Raw genomic sequence first — 17780 nt, 5'->3', positions numbered from 1 at the left:
TCAGTGTGTCCACCTCCTCTCACCACTGCCTCACTCCTCTACTCTGGGGTCAGCACAAAATGGCTGCTGGTCACTGGCCTTATATAGGGTGGCCTGAGACCTGCAGAAGTCTCTAGTCAATTCCAGAAAGTTCCCTAATGTTATCCTATGGACCTGTCCTCCAGTTGTGTCCGTTATGGCAGTTGGTGGACACCATTTTAGGTCTCTAGAGATCCCTAGATTTTCAAGGGGGTGACTAGGCCTCACAGGTTATGAGGGAAAAATGGCGTCATCGCCAAGGAACACCTAGCCCCCTGACAGCATTGAAAAATCCTGATGGACATATGTAAAAATAAAAAATAGAAACTCTGGGAGGCTAAGGGGGACAAAAATAAATTATAATGGTTAGAGTCTCCCCAGAAGCAGACAGGTCTAACACTTTTATTATACCATTAATACTTTTTATTATATCTTCAGACAAAAATCAGTAGCTTTACATACTGCATTATTAATTCACTGTCTGCACATAACAACTCATAAAATTCCTCTGATAACGAATTACTTCTTTGTAGATAGATTCTGTGAAGTCTGATTTCTGTTCAGCTGCTGCTAAGTCTGCAACACTAAGGATTTCTGAATGTATCTTTCTATATAGACAGTTGTGTTTTCAGATCTATTCTGACATTCACTAGAGTGCACCTTTAGTGAAAGAATCCACCGTCACGATTCATAATAGTTATATAGGTCTATAAATATATATACACAGAGTTTTGTTTATTTCTGGAACTGCATAACCCCACCCCTAGTTTGTTCTTTAACAATCTATTCAAATAGCATCTCTTTTTTAGTTTAAAGAACATGTATTGATATTATGTTATAAGACACCAAATCTTATGAACAATAAAGTATTAATACAATTATTAATATTAATTAATGGGGAAACCATAGATACAATGCATGGCATTTGGAACAGAGGAAAGGGAAAAGGTAGAATTTCTAACACAAAATCCAAAATTCGAACTGGAATGTCAGAGAATATATAATATGAAAATAAACTGTAAATACATTAGAATTATCCTTCTAATGGTTTGTAATCTGTTGAAAAGCTACTGCTATAAGATCAAGAATTTGAATGTTAAACGAACAACTGTTTGTCTGGTAAATTTCCTAGAAGCGATCATTGATATTAAATTTATATTAATTTGCAATATACAATTAATCTGCAACTAAACTTTATGCCAAAAGTCAGAAACGTTCTTGTAATCAAAAGCATATATTTATATATATTAAAAATAGGGGTTGTGTTGTATTAGTAGTAGATCATTTATGTAAACTGAGGGACTTTTAAGTCTTGTTCCTCACATTAGATTGTGGTCTTTCCACAAGAGAGAGGATTTTAATACTTTTTTGATTGAAGAGTTTTTTAGAAAAGCAAGGGTACTTCTAAGGAACGGATTATTTGATGGAGTGAGAGAATTGAAGTTGTTATATTTGGGTAAAGCATCCAATAGAGCCTGTGATAATAAATTATCTTTGTTTTTACAATGGAAAGGAAATGTAAATAATGTCTGAGCATCCGAAAAAGGGATTAACTTGTCATCTGAACAAGTTTACAACATTTACATCTCTAGGAAGGCCAATATATAGGTGTTTGTAGAATTCTAATTAGTGAATTGTGCCAAGTAGTACAGTTTAAAGGACAAAGTGTCATTTGAAATGGATGTAAACAAAGGTTGAAGTAGAGGTGAAGTGCGTTTAAAAATAGATGGAGATAAGGTAGTTGGTGGTTTCATAAACTGTAAAACTCCTTGTTGGACTTGGCCCTTTTTGCAGGGTCATCCCTAAACTTCTTGCCTTCCTCCTAGACGTTTTGCTGACTTAGTGTTGGTGGTTTTAGGACTCTGGGCACTTTAGCACTGGTTAGCAGTGCAGAGTGTGTGCGCTCTCTGCCCTCCATAGGCTAACATTGGGAACTTCCCCCTTATGGGATAATTCCTAAATAAAACAAAATGAGTATGACATGTTTGATATGTGTGGAATGGGAATGATAAATGCTGCCAATGGTGTGCACAGATTTATTTACTTTTACTATTGTAGGAATGCCAATATTAGAAGTTGGCATTTCTGTGTGCTGTGTGCCTGCCTGCATGTCTGTTTCTAGAAGTGACCGGGGCTGGTGAGGAGTGGGTGGCTCCAGGGAGGTAGGGTCAGGCTGAGTGGGAGGTCTGCAACTAGAGTAGTGGGCGGAGGAATCCCCTGTCCCTGACTAGGTCAGTGCCTGCCCTGTACCAGGTTAGCTCCACCCCCTACTAAATCCCTCCCAGTGCCAGTTGGGACTGGAACTTCCAAGCCCCTTCCAGAAGCCCCTACCCCCAGACCCTTCCAGAAACTTCTACCCCCTTCCAGACGCAGGGCAGAGAGGTGTATAAATACAAGGGCAGTGAGTCCATGTGGGTTTTGTGCTTGTGCTGACTTGGAGGGGACACTATGCCTGGAGGAACCGCCGTGGGGCACTGCGTGCTGGCCCCTGTGCCCCACTTTGCCCCTCTACCTTCTACTGGACTGGGAAGGAGCTGCGCTGGAGCCAGGGCTGCTGCCCTTCAGGATTGCCATCCTCGCTGCGTTTGACTGTCCCAAGGGATTGCTACTCTGCTGGGGAAGAGCTGCCCTGAAGGCTGCTGACCGTTGCCCAACCCTGCTTGCTTCCCTAGTGCCTCCTGAGCGCTATATTTTACCCAGGACAAGAACGAGCGTGGACCCTGCAGCGCTGTGCTGCTGCCATGCTGGAAGGGAACCCCAGCGCGTGGGATTCCCCGATGCGCTCCTGAGACCAGTGGGAGCCCACCCCACATTTTTGCACACTTTTGCCTTTTTTAAACACGACTGGAGCCTACCCCGCATATTTTCAGCCTGACTCGGGTGCCCACCCCGCTTTATGCTATTTTTTGGGAACGGGTGCCCACCCTGCGTTGCACCAGGAAGAGCGGGTGCCTACCACGCTTTATGCCGCAATTGTTTTTATTTGAAAGCGGGTGCCCACCCCGCGAATCACCGCTGCGGCCTGAGCCACCAAAAGCACCAAGAAGCGGGTGCCCACCGCACGCTATACTTTAAAATTAGGAGGGAGCCTACCCCTCATCGCCCCCAGAAAAGAAATCACCGCCGCAACCCAAGACCCAGCCGCCGCGATCGCGCGACCACCAGGAAGTCAGGGAAGGTCGCGCGTATAGGAGCAGTTTAGCGGCGGAAGACCAGTGGAGCGAGCTGCTACTCCCGGGAGACATTACCTAGCTTCCCCGCATGGACTGAAGAAGGCCCGGACTGCCGGTGAGTGAGGGGCTCAGGGGAGCATCGCGGGTGCCGGGAAGGGCACCAGGAGGGCCCGAGTTGACGTCCTGACGTCCTGCACAGCTGCCCTGCCTGACAGTGGGCAGCTGCACTGAGGGGGCATTGCTGAATTTCCCGAGCCCCAGAGAAGGGGGCTCCAGCTGGGCAATTGTTATAGTGGGCTGCCACGTGGGTGCTGTGGGGCTCACCTCGATCCCAGCTGCGCCGCAGAAGCGGGCAGCTGCAACAGGAGGCATTTTTTAAATCTAGAGTCCCAGAGGGTGTCCAACTGGGAAGTATTTTGGGTGCCACATCATTTTTAATCTTAGAGTTCCAAAGAGGGGCTCCCACTTGGTCAGGGACTTGTGGGCCCCATTTTACACAGCTGCGCGGTCGTATCAGGAAGCTGCAATGTGGGAGGAACTTTTCCTTTCCTTGAGAGTCCCAGAGTAGGGGCTCCCCAGGCGCAGTGGCGTCAGAGACTCATCTGCAACTTAGGGGGCAATTGTTTTATGTGGTACTATGTGTGCACTACTGATTATGTGTTATGCCCCATGCCCATAAGATTATGCCTCATGTTTTTACACTGATGATGATGCCTAAGGTCATACTATAATGCGTAGATGATGCCTAGAGTATATGTTTATGCCTAATGAGATTCCCCATATTATGCCTAAAGTAGTAATGAATGATGTGTTTTACGCCTAATGGGATGCATCATGGGTATTATGTCTGAATGTGATCTATGCCTATTGGGGTCACGCCTTATAATGTTGCATTTATGCTTAGGGGGATGCCTGATGTCAGGTCATTTGGTTCATGCCTGATCTAATGTCTTTTATGCCTCATGTTGATATGATGCTAAGTTTATGATCGTGCCAGTAGATACTGGGGGTTCCATATTGATTACTTATACTTTTGCAATGGTTTTGGCAGCGACCCGATTGACGCTGCCTTGTAAATATTCCCCTGTAAATTGCTACCTGGTGCCGGTTGGCACAGTGTATATATATATATATTCTAATGTGTTTTTATAATACAAAGACTACTTTTATATAACCTTGTGTGGAGTCTCTTTTGTAGTGTGCCTAGTGTGTTGCCGGTGTGTGTGTTGCGCAAACGCTTTACACATTGCCTCTGGGATAAGCTTGACTGCTCGTGCCAAGCTGCCAAGGGGGTGAGCAGGGGTTATCCTCAGTGTGTTCCTCTCTTGCCCTGACTAGACCGGGGGTTCCTGCCTGGCTACGGCGCCTGCCCTAGCCTACCTGGAATTCCAGTTTCAAAAACTCCTTAAAAGGGAATGGGGTTATAATTGATTTTTCATTATCTATACATAAATGAAAGCAGAGAGTCAAAATGCTGATTGTTTAAGGTGAAAGGCTTGATGATAACTTTTAAAATCCAGAAAAATAACACATCCATTATCTTTGGAAAGTTTTAAATCTAGAGACTGAAATATGCACTTTTTTTATTTTTCTATAAACATACAAATTGGTATTCATACTATTTGTTATAAGAGATGGCTTTCTTTATATTGGCATATTGTATTTGATGATGTGATAAATTTGCTTTTCCTTCTTTTTCAGCTTCGAGTTGTATCACAAGATGTAAAATTAAAAGTGAATGAATTGGAAGACCTTTATGACCTGTTCAAGGTAGTCGATTTGTTTTAATGAACTTATCAAGAAACTGAATGTTTAAAATTCATGCTAGAGACTAGGTCTGCATTGCATTCTTTTGAGGTTAGTGATAATAACATATTTTCAAATAGCCTTTTATACTCGCTTTTTATCCTTTCTAAGTATTGTAGACAAAGTGTAGAGTTACCCATCCAAAGGACTAAATGTATGTACCACACAAGGATGAAAGTCTGACACCAGTTGATGTAAACTTGCTATTTTCCGAGTAAAACATGTTAATATCAAGCAAAGTTGTATGTAGCCAAGTATTTGTTCACCTGTATACCTATTTTGCTAACCATTAAGAGTATTAACAGTAAATGGCCCAAATCCCTTTATCTGCAGAAACTATAAGCCAGGCTTGCAGCCTTCTTCAGCATCCTCTTTCTTTGATTCCAGTTTCATTCATATGTCTTATTTCCCTGCTCAGCATAATGTACATCATTGATTCACAATATTAGCCATTTGCTAATGATACCCAGTTACATACCATGGTAAACGTGATTGCAACAGAGTGCATTGACATTTTCCTAAAAGAGATGTGATTTACCTAAGCTGTTGAGGAAAGGGGCAAAATTGTGCTTAATGGTTAGAAAAGCGAAAACTCAGCTGCCATATAAAGCATTGTGACGTTTATTAGGGCCTAAAGGTCCAGTAGTCAAGTAACAGAGTGCTTTTGCTGGAGTTTTTGGAAATAAACTTAGATTTCAAAAACTTTAGGGCATTATCATAAGTAGTTTTGTTGCAAATGCACACACTCTTAAAAAGTGCCAACTTTTGAATGCGAGAGACACAAGAGTAAGAAGCATGGTTAAAGCAGGTAACTAATTTAATAGGTCAGAAGCTCTACATAAAAAAGTTGCTGAAATCCTGCCGAAAAAAGATAAGTGACTGGATTGCTGCAAAACGGCAGAATAAAAGACAATTTCAACATTTTGTGGTACAAAAAAAATAACAAAATGACCTTACTGATTTGAACAATTATCAAAAAACCGTTCTACTTCCTACGCCTATTTTTCTGACCTTTTGGTTGGCGTTAGGACTCCGGGCACTTTACCACTGCTAATCAGTGCTAAAGTGTTTATTTATTAATTTATTTGTATAAGTTAATTAAAACCATTGCATTACAATAAAATACAGTTTAAAAAAAACTAAAGAAAGCATTAGCATTGCTTGTGAGGTTTAAACTTTCTGATAAAGTGGAGGTGTTATGTGCCTGGGGGCTTCTTTTTGTCATTACGTTGGTCCATTACTCAGCGACTGGCCCGATAGAGAGAGTCACCCGGCTGGCTCATCAGTTTCCCGGATCTTCCTTCCTTTCCGTTCTTCCTGGGCAACTCATGTTCTAACAGTAGTCCCTGTTTTCTCATAAAGTGCTCGTGCTTTGCAACTTTGGCTGTAAGTCCTTGATCAGCCCCGATGTAATGTTGTACTAGGTGGTCAGCCCACCTTGCACTGGTTGCGAGGGGGTGGTCTCCGCAGGTCCCTACAACGTCACGCACTGTGGGCTGGCCCAGCGTGTGCTCGGCCAGCATGTGAGTTAATTAATAAATAGCCCAGAGAACTGGGTGTGGTTCAGTTCGGATCTGGCCACTAACTGAACAACATGTGTGCCAGTCCTTTGTGTCCCGTGAGGCCCCGCGCCCCGACACCACACTGGCAATGAGGTGGTCTGACCACCCCGCCGCCACCTTCGTGCCTGCTGACGGCACCACCTTCGCGGGTGTGCCCCTGCCACGCCTCCCGCTGGACCTGCGTCGCCCCGGTGTACTTGCTCATGCGCACACGCCACTGAGGGTGACCGTCTTCCGGCCTGCCATTCCTGCAGAACCTCCTTCCGGGCTCCAGGTACCTCCCGCGGATGCCTCCAGAGTGCCGCTGCCCCCGTGTGCTGCTGCCCCGGTGAGGCCTTCAGCCGCGTGAATTCCGTGGCAGCCTCCGCGCTGGGGAAGACCAGCCACGCATGCGCGGACGCCGCCTGTAGCTGCGGCCCGATCTCCACCAGCCCACAGCCTGTGCCGGTGATGGCGCCCCGGCGGGCGGGACAATTCCGTGTTACTGGACTCACACCTCACTGCTTTGCCCATCAAGATGCGGTGGGGCCCCCAGCTCAGCCCCCGCATTACTGAGAGGTTGTTTGACTGCATGGTGCCCATATCCAGCGACGTGGACACATCTCCCTGCGCCAACTGTGCCTCCATTCTGCCCTGCATAAGCGGAGCACCGCCTGCTCCACACCCCTGCACCCCCTGCACTGCATCTAGACTACGCCCGTAGTCGCACCTGGGGCATACCTGCCAACAGCTTCCCCACCTGCCGTCACAGCTCACCCAGTGGGCGTCAAAATTGTCTACGAAGCCCTATGCAGACTGCCTACACCGCGCTGGTTGCCCCGCTGGTCCATGTCCCTGCCGTCGCCATCATGGCTACAGTGTCCCCGCTTGAACCCTTCGCTGTCACCGGGCCCCCGCCGTCTGGGTTGAGCGTCTCGAGAACTTCTTTGAGGCCGCCAAAATCGCTGCACCAAGGAGACTATACATGTTGCTACACCTGGGCGGGGTTGACATTCATAAGATTTCTAAACGCATCAGAGAGGCTGGACCATCCAGAAACTACGCCACGTGACGCCATCACAGCCTACTTCGAGTCTTTCGCCAGCCCCGACTACGAGCGCTTCCTGCTCCGCCAAGCACGCCAACTTCCAGAGGAGTCCGTGGACGTCTTCTGTGCCAGACTCCAAGAGCTTTTTAAGAAACAAGATGCCAGCCCTACAATTTGTTTTTTTGGCTCGTAAATTCAAGCAACAAATCAGTCCTATTTCTAGATTTGTCCGGTATAATTTATTTATACCCTTTACTTTTTATTTTTATTTTTTCCAAAGAGCTAGCACACTTCCAGATGAAGATGACGAGATCCGTGCCCAATTCATCCAGGGCTGCTCGTCTGTCAAACTGCGCAAAGACATCTTCCTAGACAACATGCCCATGAGAAAGATTTTGAGACTCGGCCGCTCCAAACAACTGTCGAAACCCAGAGCTGCGCACATGGACACCAAGCCAATGGCCGCAGTAAAAGAGGAACCAGTGTGCGCCCTTCGCACAGATGACCCAGAGCCGCCCGGCCAAAGCCTACTGCGACCTCACAGGCCTCACGCAGTTGCTCCTGGGGTTGGTGCGGAGGCCCGTCCCCTCACGAAGGAACATGCCCGGTGCAAGGGAAAACCTGCAGTGCCTGTGGGAAAATAAATCATTTCTCAAAAGTGTGTAGATCCACACCAAGAAGAAGACAGAGTGGCCCACCTCGGAGGGTGTGTGCAATTGAACCGTCCACCGAATGTCCAGGCAGCAGCGACATGGACGATGATGACGCAGATGCACGTAGTCAGAATGCTGAACGCCCTCTCAGCTGCCCAGCCAGCCACGCCAATGTGTGACGTCAAAGTTCAGGACCAGACAGTAGCCGCCCTTATCGACACTGGAGCCACCATCAACCTCATGGCAGCCAACGTCTACAGGAAGCTACCTAATCTTCCGGTACTTCGCCCCACCCAGGTGCAAGTCCACTCAGACTGTGTGGCGTATTCCACGCCAACCTGTCCCACGACGCTTCCCGCCAGCAGGCTAAAGTGTATGTGTCCCAGGAAGGATCCGGATTCCTGCTTGGCTGCAAAACTGCTCAAGACCTCAATTTGGTTCACCGTTCATGCTCACGGCCTAGACGGCCTGCTGGACAGATTCGAGATCCTATTCGAAGGGATCGGATGCCTGAGAGGCCCGGCGATTCATCTGCATATCGACCAGTCCGTTGCCCCTGTTGCGCTCAGTCACCGGAGGATAGCATTTCATCTTCGCCCCAAAGTGGAAGCGGAGCTGTGACTGCTCAAGAGGGCCGGGATCATAGAACGGGTATGTGGCACCAACCCCTGGGTGTCACCCATCGTCGTTGCAAAGAAACCGAAGCAACCCGATGATGTCCGCATCTGTGTGGACATGAGGATCCCCAACCTCGCCATCAAGCGCGAGTGCCACCTGACCCCAACCATAGACGACATCATTGGAGAGCTGTCAGGCTTCCATGTGGTTTTCCAAACTGGACCTCCGCTCGGGATACCACCAGGTCCCGACCCATCCAGATTCTCGCCCCATCACGACCTTCTCCACACATGCAGGACTATGGCGATACACCCGGTTAAACTTCGGGATTGCCAGTGCCGCGGAAGTGTTCCAAAACATAATCAAGAATGTCCTCCAGGGGTTAGACGTGTCCTAAACGTCAGTGACGATATTCTCGTGCATGCACCTACTCTGGAAGAACACATTCAACGCCTCCATGCAGTGTTAACTCGACTCCGAGACTGCGGATGCACCCTCCACCACGAAAAATGCGAGTTCCTAAGAAAAGACATCAGTTTCTTCGGATACCGATTTTCCAACAGGGGCATTGGCCCCGATCCAGACAAAGTAAAAGACATTGAAAGTGCTCCTGCCCCGGCGTCAGTGTCCGGTGTCCGCAGCTTCCTAGGCATGGTGACATACTGCGGACGCTTCATTCAAAATCTTTCAGATCTGACAGGCCCTCTACGAGACCTCACCAAGACCACCAGCCAATTGGTGTGGGGAACGGAGCAAGACGAGGCGTTTCAGCGAACCAAGGCTGTCTTATCCGCCGACACCACGCTGGCATACTTCGACCCCAGGCACGAGTCCCAGCTAGTAGTAGATGCCAGCCCTACAGGTCTTGGTGCGGTACTTGCTCAACGGAAATCCTGTGGAGAGTGGGCCCCTGTCGCCTACGCCAGCAGAACTCTTACACCCGTGGAGCAGCGCTACTCTAAAATCGAAAAGGAGGCCATAGCGATCCTGTAGGGTTGTCGCCATTTCCACATCTATCTGTACGGACACCCGTTTGTGGTAATAACTGACCACAAACGCCTCATTCCATTATTCCAAGGATCCTCTTCACGCCCCCCTCCGAGAATAGAGAAATGGGTGCTGCAACTTCAAGAATTCCAATTTACGGTAGAGTACAGACCGGGCACCCACAATCCCACAGACTTCTTGTCTCGGCACGCCAGACCAGTCAGAGACAGAAGCGGCAGAAGCCACCGCCACCGAAGAGTACGTGTGGATGAACATTGAAAGGTCCAGGCCTCTCCCCATGTCGCTAGAAGAAGTCGTGCAGGCTACAAAAGATGACGACTGCCTCCAGAGAGCGCTCTCCTGGAAGCCACTCCAAAGCCCATCTCCCTTCCGAACGACTGAAGCACAGGCCACGCTGAAAGCCCTATACCAGGTGCGTAACAAACTGTCAGTCTCCGCTGATGGCTGTCTCCTGAGAGGTTCTCGCCTTGTCCTCGCCAAGCGCCTGACTCACCAAGCCGCTCTCCTTGCACATGGCGCCCACCAAGGGATCGTGAAATCCAAAAACCGCCAAGAAGCAAGTGGAGATCCTTGCATCCACAGCAGTGGGAGAAGTCATCCCAGAGGTAGAAAAAATAATGGCAACCCTGATTGGCGAACTCCGGACGGACAATGGACCACCATTCACCAGCACCGAGCTCTCCGAGTACCTTTCATCCCACCGGATCAAGCATCGCCGGATAAGGCCTAGGTGGCCACAGGCGAACGGAGAGGTGGAGAGGCTGATGCGCACACTGAACAAAACCATCCAGATAGCCGTGTCTGATGGTCGAATCCTAGAACATGCCATATACCAATTCCTTCGAGAGTACCGCCTCACACCTCATTGCACCACCGGGATTTCTCCGAGCGGTCTCTGTTTCGGCAGAGTAGTGACCGACACCATCCCGCATCGCCCGGTATGGACTGAATCCCCAAACCCTCCGAACCAGTCAATGGCCCGACGTACCACAACCAATCAAGCAGTATCCAGGCGAAGGCGAGCTGAAGACAGTCCCATTGCTGTTGGCGATCGTGTACTAGTGCGTGACCGTCACCCAGGAGGGAATTTTAGATTGCCCTTTGAACTGGAGCCATGGACAGTGATGGAAGCCAAGGGCACAATGGTAGTAGCATCTCGAGGTGCTGAAAAGGTGACTCGGAACGTATCATTCTTTAACAAGATTCTGGCCGACGAGTTTGAAGAATTCACTGCACCCGACATGCCATGCACCCCAGAACCGGACAACCCTCTGGAACCAAGCGGAGCCAACAACTGCCCCCCCGACCATGCCTGAAGAAGGTGCTGAACCACCCTTGTCCCTGAAGAAGTCCAAGACCAAGAGCCCCGAAGCAGCTTGTCGGCGCCAATAGACGACGGTCCTACGAGTGCGCCTCTGAGCCCTCCAGATCGAGGCAGCCAAGGTCGGTACAGCCTGCAGCCCCATCCGAGGCCGTCTCAGAGGTACCAGACTTTGTAGCCCGCTGCCGGCCCTTGTGAGACGGAAGCAGAGAAGACTCTGGCTATTCAAGTAAGACTGTTCAATAAGTGCCTTTACTATCAGAGACTGATAATAACCGTTTAAAAGTTTATGATGTTCTCTCTGTGTTCGTTTCATTTGCTTTTTGGGTAAAGGAGGAATGTAATGTTGTACTAGGTGGACCAGCCCACCTTGCACTGGTTGCCAGGGGGTGGTCTCCGCAGGCCCCTACAACGTCACCCACTGTGGGCTGGCCCAGCGTGTGCTCGGCCAGCACGTGAGTTAATTAATAAATAACCCAGAGACCTGGGCGTGGTTCAGTTCGGATCTGGCCACTAACTGAACAACGTGTGTGCCAGTCCTTTGTGTCCCGCGAGGCCCCGCGCTCCGACACCAGACCACACCACACCCTCTAGCTCATCGATTGACCTTGTTTTCCTTCCTTTCAATTCTTCTAGAGCACCGCTGGTTCTTATCATTGTTCCTAATTCTCTTATGAAGTGCTTGTGCTTTGCGACCTTATGGCGATGTACATCAAACTGTTGTTTGGATGAAGCCGTTCAATTTCTCCGGGCTCAGTTCTTTCCTTCAAGACGCGGTCTGGGTACTTTCGGGGTGTTCTATTTAAAGTAATCCAAGAACAGCTTTTGGTCTATACGTGGGCAGGGTAGGGGACTAGAACGGGCTGGAAAGTGTCCTAGATAGATTGTATGAATCTTCCGCAGTGCGCCGGGATATGAGGTTCCTCTTGTGTAAAACATATTGCCAAGGCCTCGAGGCAGCTGCTTACTTTTTGTTCAGGTATAATTCCCTATGCAGGATTCTTCTTTCATTAGCTAAGGCCGGGCGACATGCACCTCCTGTTTATTGGTTTGCCCAGTCCCGGTTAAATTACGCTATTGGGAATGCCAGCAGTCGCATGTACTCTGTACTCTGTACTAGATGTCTCTTCTAGTTTTTTCTTTCAGGGAGGCAGATAGATATGTCTGGGGTTTGGGTACCATATATGAGACATTTAGTGGGGCCAGGAGAGATGGTGTTTTAGTGTGGTCTTAAAGGAACAAAGCTGATTGAACATGTTTATTAATGCACTTTTTCCAGATAGCATATGAGATGAAAGGTGCTGGTTTATTTATTTCTTTGGCGACCATAGCTCTCTCAAGCTGCTTGTTCCACGGGGAGCCATATTTATCAAAGTTGTCTCTGAGGCATCTCTTTAGGGATTTCTCTGTGGATTTCAGAATTCGAATATAATATTTTAGGAGGTCGGCATCAAGGGTTAGTGTTTGCTTGACCAATCCGAACTCCAGCCTGAGCCTTGCCCTGGAGAGATGTTTTGGAAGTTGAAAGATCATTTGTAGGCCGGGGACTGTGCCCGCTCTAATATTTTCGAGCAGGCACCCTGATACGCTTGATGTCCGTATGAGAGAGCTGAGAGGAGGGAAGCTTGGATGACTTTCCTTATACCCTCCGCTGACAGACTTTTGAACTTGTTGAGTTTAGATCTACCGTAAGTAATGGCCATCGATTTCTTAATCAGATCTTTTTTGTGGGCAAAGGGATGGGCAGACTCTGTGAACCAGACCCCCAGGTACTTATATTTTTGCTCTGAGTTGATTGTCGTGGAGCCTATGGTGCATGTGGTTTGTCTTTTGTTCTTTTGCCTTCCCTGTATGAGGATCTTGGTCTTGTCTGGGTTTGTGATTAGGTCATTCGTCATACTGTAGTTGTGGAGGCTGGTCAAGGCGCTTTGCAATCCCTCTTTGGTGTGATCCATAATGACAATGTCATCCGCGTATTGGAGGATGTGTAGAGGGCGGTGGCCTAGACGGGGAGGCACCAGACAGCTGTTGGAGAGGGCTTTTCCCAGTTACGCTGTATACAAGTTGCAGTAGGGGGGCAAATACACAGCCTTGCTTTAAACTACTGGTCGTGCTGATTTTAGCTGACAGGGATGTTGGGCCTGTTTTCACTAGGTACTTGTTAACACAGTACTAAAACAAGGATGCGTCCTGCCTTCGATTCTGTTTATTCTGTTTGTTGCCCATATAGAGTTGACAGCTGCAAATACAAGACCATGTCCACCCAGCATCAATGGGCATCCATTATGTGTCTTGCAATTTGCAGATGATACAGCTATCCTGACTATACCATAATAGGTCTCTAACACTCGCTTAACTTATATACTTATGTATTTAAATACGTACTTCAGAGCTAATAAACTTGAAATAAACCAAGAAAATACTAAATGATAACTTTAAAAAAAGAATTAACGCAGCACTAGTTGAACATAGAAGTTATGCCCCATCCATTTCCAGCACTACATAAAAAAATATCTAATGGTGGAATTTTAAGTCTCAGGGCATCAGGAACTGCATATGCAAGTGCTGGAAAGCAAAGCAGTGTGGCTAAGATTAGCGCATGCCAAGATCGAACAACATCTGATGGGTCCAGCTTTAAAATCACTGCTCAGAGTATTAAATGCAAACTTTTTCCCAACTTTAACCTGCGGGCTGGAAGTATTAGCGGGAAACTGCTAGCTAATTTATTCAGATACTACACTTTATAAATGTATGTTTAGGTTGGCAAATTCGGTCAGCCAAGACCAAATTTGATTATAATTTAATTTAGTAGAGCAAACACTGTCACTAAACTCTGCACTGCTATGATATTGGTTAGGTGCTCTTTCAAAGGCCACCTTTGCCACAAACTGGAACTTGGGAAAAGCACCCTATGCCATTTATCTATTAACACTATATTAATAGAACTCCAAATGGGACTTCAGTGGAATCGCAATCTATCCTACAGTACCTTCATGGACATACGAAAATGGAAAGTAAACATTAAATCTAGACATATTTACCTGGAATATTTCAAACCAAGAAAAACGACCACTAATGCCAGGAACCCATTAAAAATCAGCACCACAAACTTGTTTTGATCCTACACTTTAATCGGAGACAAACCTTTAGGTTTCAAGATTGCATTTTGGACTATTTGATGGGGGATAAGTAGCACACACATGGAAACATTCTTCCACGTCTGTTCCTAGATTAAGTCCTTTGCACACATGTTCTGCATTTGTCCGGTCTTTATACTGGAAAGAAAACCCAAAATGATGTGCAGTTAACTTAAGAATCTGTTCATCAGATCAGCTATTTCTATGTGTTTTAGTAGTACTGATGGTATTACAATACGTACCTTTGTAAAATATATGAATGTGATTTCAAAATATATAGGCCGATTTTATGCCACAGAATGAATTGGAGTTTATAATGTATGATTTTATATACACCGTTGAATATTTGAGGAATGTTTTAGCTAACTAGCAATAAACATGTTTACCAAAGGCGTGAGTTGGAAAGCATTAATTATCGTACCTGCGTGATATCAAGAGGTTTGTATTGTCTCTTGCAAATCAGGGTTTGTCAGTGGCTACAGTAAAAGGCTACTTAGCTGCTTTGTCTGCATATATGTCTATGCCCGGCCAAAGTTACTGGTTGAAATTGCAACTGGTGGCACATGTTCTGAAAAGTTTGCATTATTTGTTGACTCCGTTGATTGCTCTGCACTGGAATTCGAACCTTCTTTTGACCTTTCTCGTGGCATTTCCATTTGAGCTGATTAACAGTTACCCTGTTCAACTTCTAAGTCTAAAAACAGTGCAGTTGGAGGAAGAAACGTCTGCTTGGGGTTGAGAACTTCATGCACTTTGGTGCTTTCACTCATCACAGTTTTCTACCTGGAGATGTGGGTTCTACACACCTCTCCACTCTTCTTACCCCATTTAATTTCTGGATTTCATATAGGCTAGTCTATTATCCTGTAAAAAAGTAAAGTTTCCCTTGGAGTTGACAATCACCTCTTCTCATTCAAAGTTTCATCCACACAGGTGCCAAAATAAAGGATCCCCACAGCTATAAGCACAAACACATTGTGAATACAACTCCCAATAGTAAAAAAATATTCAATTTTATTTCATTATCAATAAAAAAAGTTATTAATAACACATTGGTAAAATTTCACATTCATAATCCTACAACAATCATAATGTGTTTCAGTACATTTCAAAAAAGAGACATAATTAAGTGATTCATTTCGAAAAACATCCTAAGTCATTAATTACTTGGAATCTATTCACAATGTCAGGTTAGAATCAGCAAATGTCAGCACAATAGTAACTCGAATTTAATTAAAAACAGTAGCGTCCAAGCGTTTCGGTGTGCTGCCTGATATGCACCACCTTTTTCAAGACACAAGTAGTCGATTGTCTCTTTTTTTCAAAATATTAAAAGTTCAATAATATCTAAATGAGAAATGCAAAAATACATATCAGTATGTCATCCCCACAACACAGCATTTTACATTTTCTTACAATTAACAGAGATTCTAATAATGTATCATCTACTGATTATTGCTGAATCAAGCCCAACCTTGTGATTGTTAAAAAAAATAGCAGTATTTGTATTCTCAACCATAGCCGAAACCCTCTTATTTGGCACCCTTTCTCACACATGTCTCACTAGCTCATTGGCTGCTAGTCCTCCTTTCATACCTCAGCGAGCTAGTTGCTACACTGACTGGCCCCTAAACAGAGGGAACCCTCCTTAATGGAGAGAGAATATATCCAGATATTCCTGTAATTTACAATATTTTATTACATTACATACCGCCAGGGTTCTACCTTGAAGACCCAAAGTTGCAAATAAGCCTTTTAGATGGATACAACGTGTCCTTCTGAAATACAGTTAGGCACAAAAGGGTGTGTGGTTAGCCTAAACTGGTTCTCATTCATTCCTGTGAGTTTTTACATTTAGCAGCAGACTGTAATTTACCTGTTAGTCCTCCTTTCATACCTCAGCGAGCTAGTTGCTACACTGACTGGCCCCTAAACAGAGGGAGCCCTCCTTAATGGAGAGAGAATATATTCAAATATTCCTATAATGTAGAATATATATTTTATTACATTACATACCTCCAGGGTTCTACCTTGAAGACCCAATGTTACAAGTAAGCCTTTTAGATGGGTACAACGTGTCCTTCAGAACTACAGTTAGGCACAAAAGGGTGTGTGGTTAGCCTAAACTGATAAACTGATTCTCATTCATTCTTGTGAGTTTTTACATTTAGGGGCAGACTGTAATTTACCTGATTGCAGTACTATATATGATTTATAGAAACGCTTCCTCAGTTTGTCAATCCCACAGGTTTAGCCTTCAACTGCGAGCTTCCATTCACCGCATTAATTATCCTATTATCAGGTAATTCATCGTATTAGCTCGGTAGCTGGTCTAAAAAGACATAACATTCGATATTTAAAATCAACTACATATTCTACAAACCTCCCTTCTTCTAGATTAATCCAGCTACTCTCTGGTGATAAAACAAAAATGGTTCGTACCTGAATCTATGTTAATTCAGCCTGCATGCAGTCTGATAATGCTCTGCTGATAGATGTATAAACACATGCTTCATGCCACCGTCCCCGTGGTTGAAAGTGTTTCGGTTTCCAGATACGGTAAACCTAAACACAAAAACGTAAACCCTGTCAAATCCCAGTTTTATGCCAGCAGTTGTGCAGGTATCAGATGTTACTTTAGCTAATAATACTATCCCCTGCAAGGAGCCTGCATACGTGATTCTCCAAGCAAAGTAACATACCTTTTTCTCCGGGCGGCAATGGAAGTGGCGCCGCGTCTCGTCCCAAGTAACAGCAAAATGCGCTACTGTAATAAGCTAACGTTTAGATAGTGCCCGCTTAAGTGCTAATAAAATTCACCTGTTTTCGCTGTCCCCGCTGCTCATATCCGAACGTCGCATAAGTGTTACGTTAGTCTTTTCGGCGACGGAAATTCTCGCCTCTCACAGCTACCGTAAGTTTCTTAATGGTGCCCCCTCTAGCTTTATTTTCATCCTAGGCGGCCCAAGAATGCAAATAACCGTATCTCTTCTAATAGGTTAATGTAGTCTATTATCCTTCCATCTTTCTCTCTTCCTCAGCATCTAAACAAGGATGACGAGCATCCACTTATACTACATCGAATACACGCAACAGTGCAGTATTGATGACAATATATTTGTGGGTTTCATTGGAACTGAAAAGGGCAAGACAGTGACCAAAAGTACCATTTTGCATTGTGCTATTTTTTGTATTAAGATCTACAATGCTCTTTCCAATAAAAATTCTACAGAAGGAATTTGTGTTCATTCTGCCACGGCTACAGATGATGTTACGACAAACTCCAGAGGCGTCCAGATTGCAGACATCTTCCGGACAGCTATTTGATCGTCCTTGCATATTTAAGCAAATCACTACTTCCTTATATCGCAGTGAGGGTTTCTTAGCCTCAACTGTGTTGAATGATCTAACTAGCATTAGTCAGTCCCACATCCCAGTGAGGTGCTGCTTTAGGACT

The 17780-nt window shown here is 45.8% G+C and overlaps 1 protein-coding gene and 1 long non-coding RNA gene across 3 annotated transcripts in view; one reads left to right on the top strand and one right to left on the bottom strand.

The window, feature by feature from the left end:
• The window catches only part of TBC1D8B (TBC1 domain family member 8B), a 1086956-nt gene that overhangs the window by 931481 nt on the left and 137695 nt on the right, over positions 1-17780 (top strand). The window contains exon 15 of the mRNA XM_078688663.1: positions 4893-4961. Coding sequence (XP_078544789.1) covers positions 4893-4961 — 69 coding nt within the window. The remainder of the gene's footprint in view (positions 1-4892; positions 4962-17780) is intronic.
• LOC144829475 (uncharacterized) lies at positions 15408-17205 on the bottom strand. Of its 2 annotated transcripts, XR_013610677.1 has the most exons (5): positions 17144-17205; positions 16766-16888; positions 16513-16655; positions 16340-16411; positions 15408-15670 (listed from the first exon to the last, which is right to left on the bottom strand). It is a non-coding gene; the product is annotated as an uncharacterized LOC144829475 (long non-coding RNA). The 2 variants fall into 2 exon arrangements; XR_013610676.1 differs by having other exon boundaries at positions 15408-16411.

This window comes from Lissotriton helveticus, chromosome 4_1 (genome assembly GCF_964261635.1).
Source record: "Lissotriton helveticus chromosome 4_1, aLisHel1.1, whole genome shotgun sequence".
NCBI lineage: Eukaryota > Metazoa > Chordata > Amphibia > Caudata > Salamandridae > Lissotriton > Lissotriton helveticus.
The sequence above is the reverse complement of the archived record's forward strand: the minus strand, read 5'-3'. Positions and strand labels throughout refer to the sequence as shown.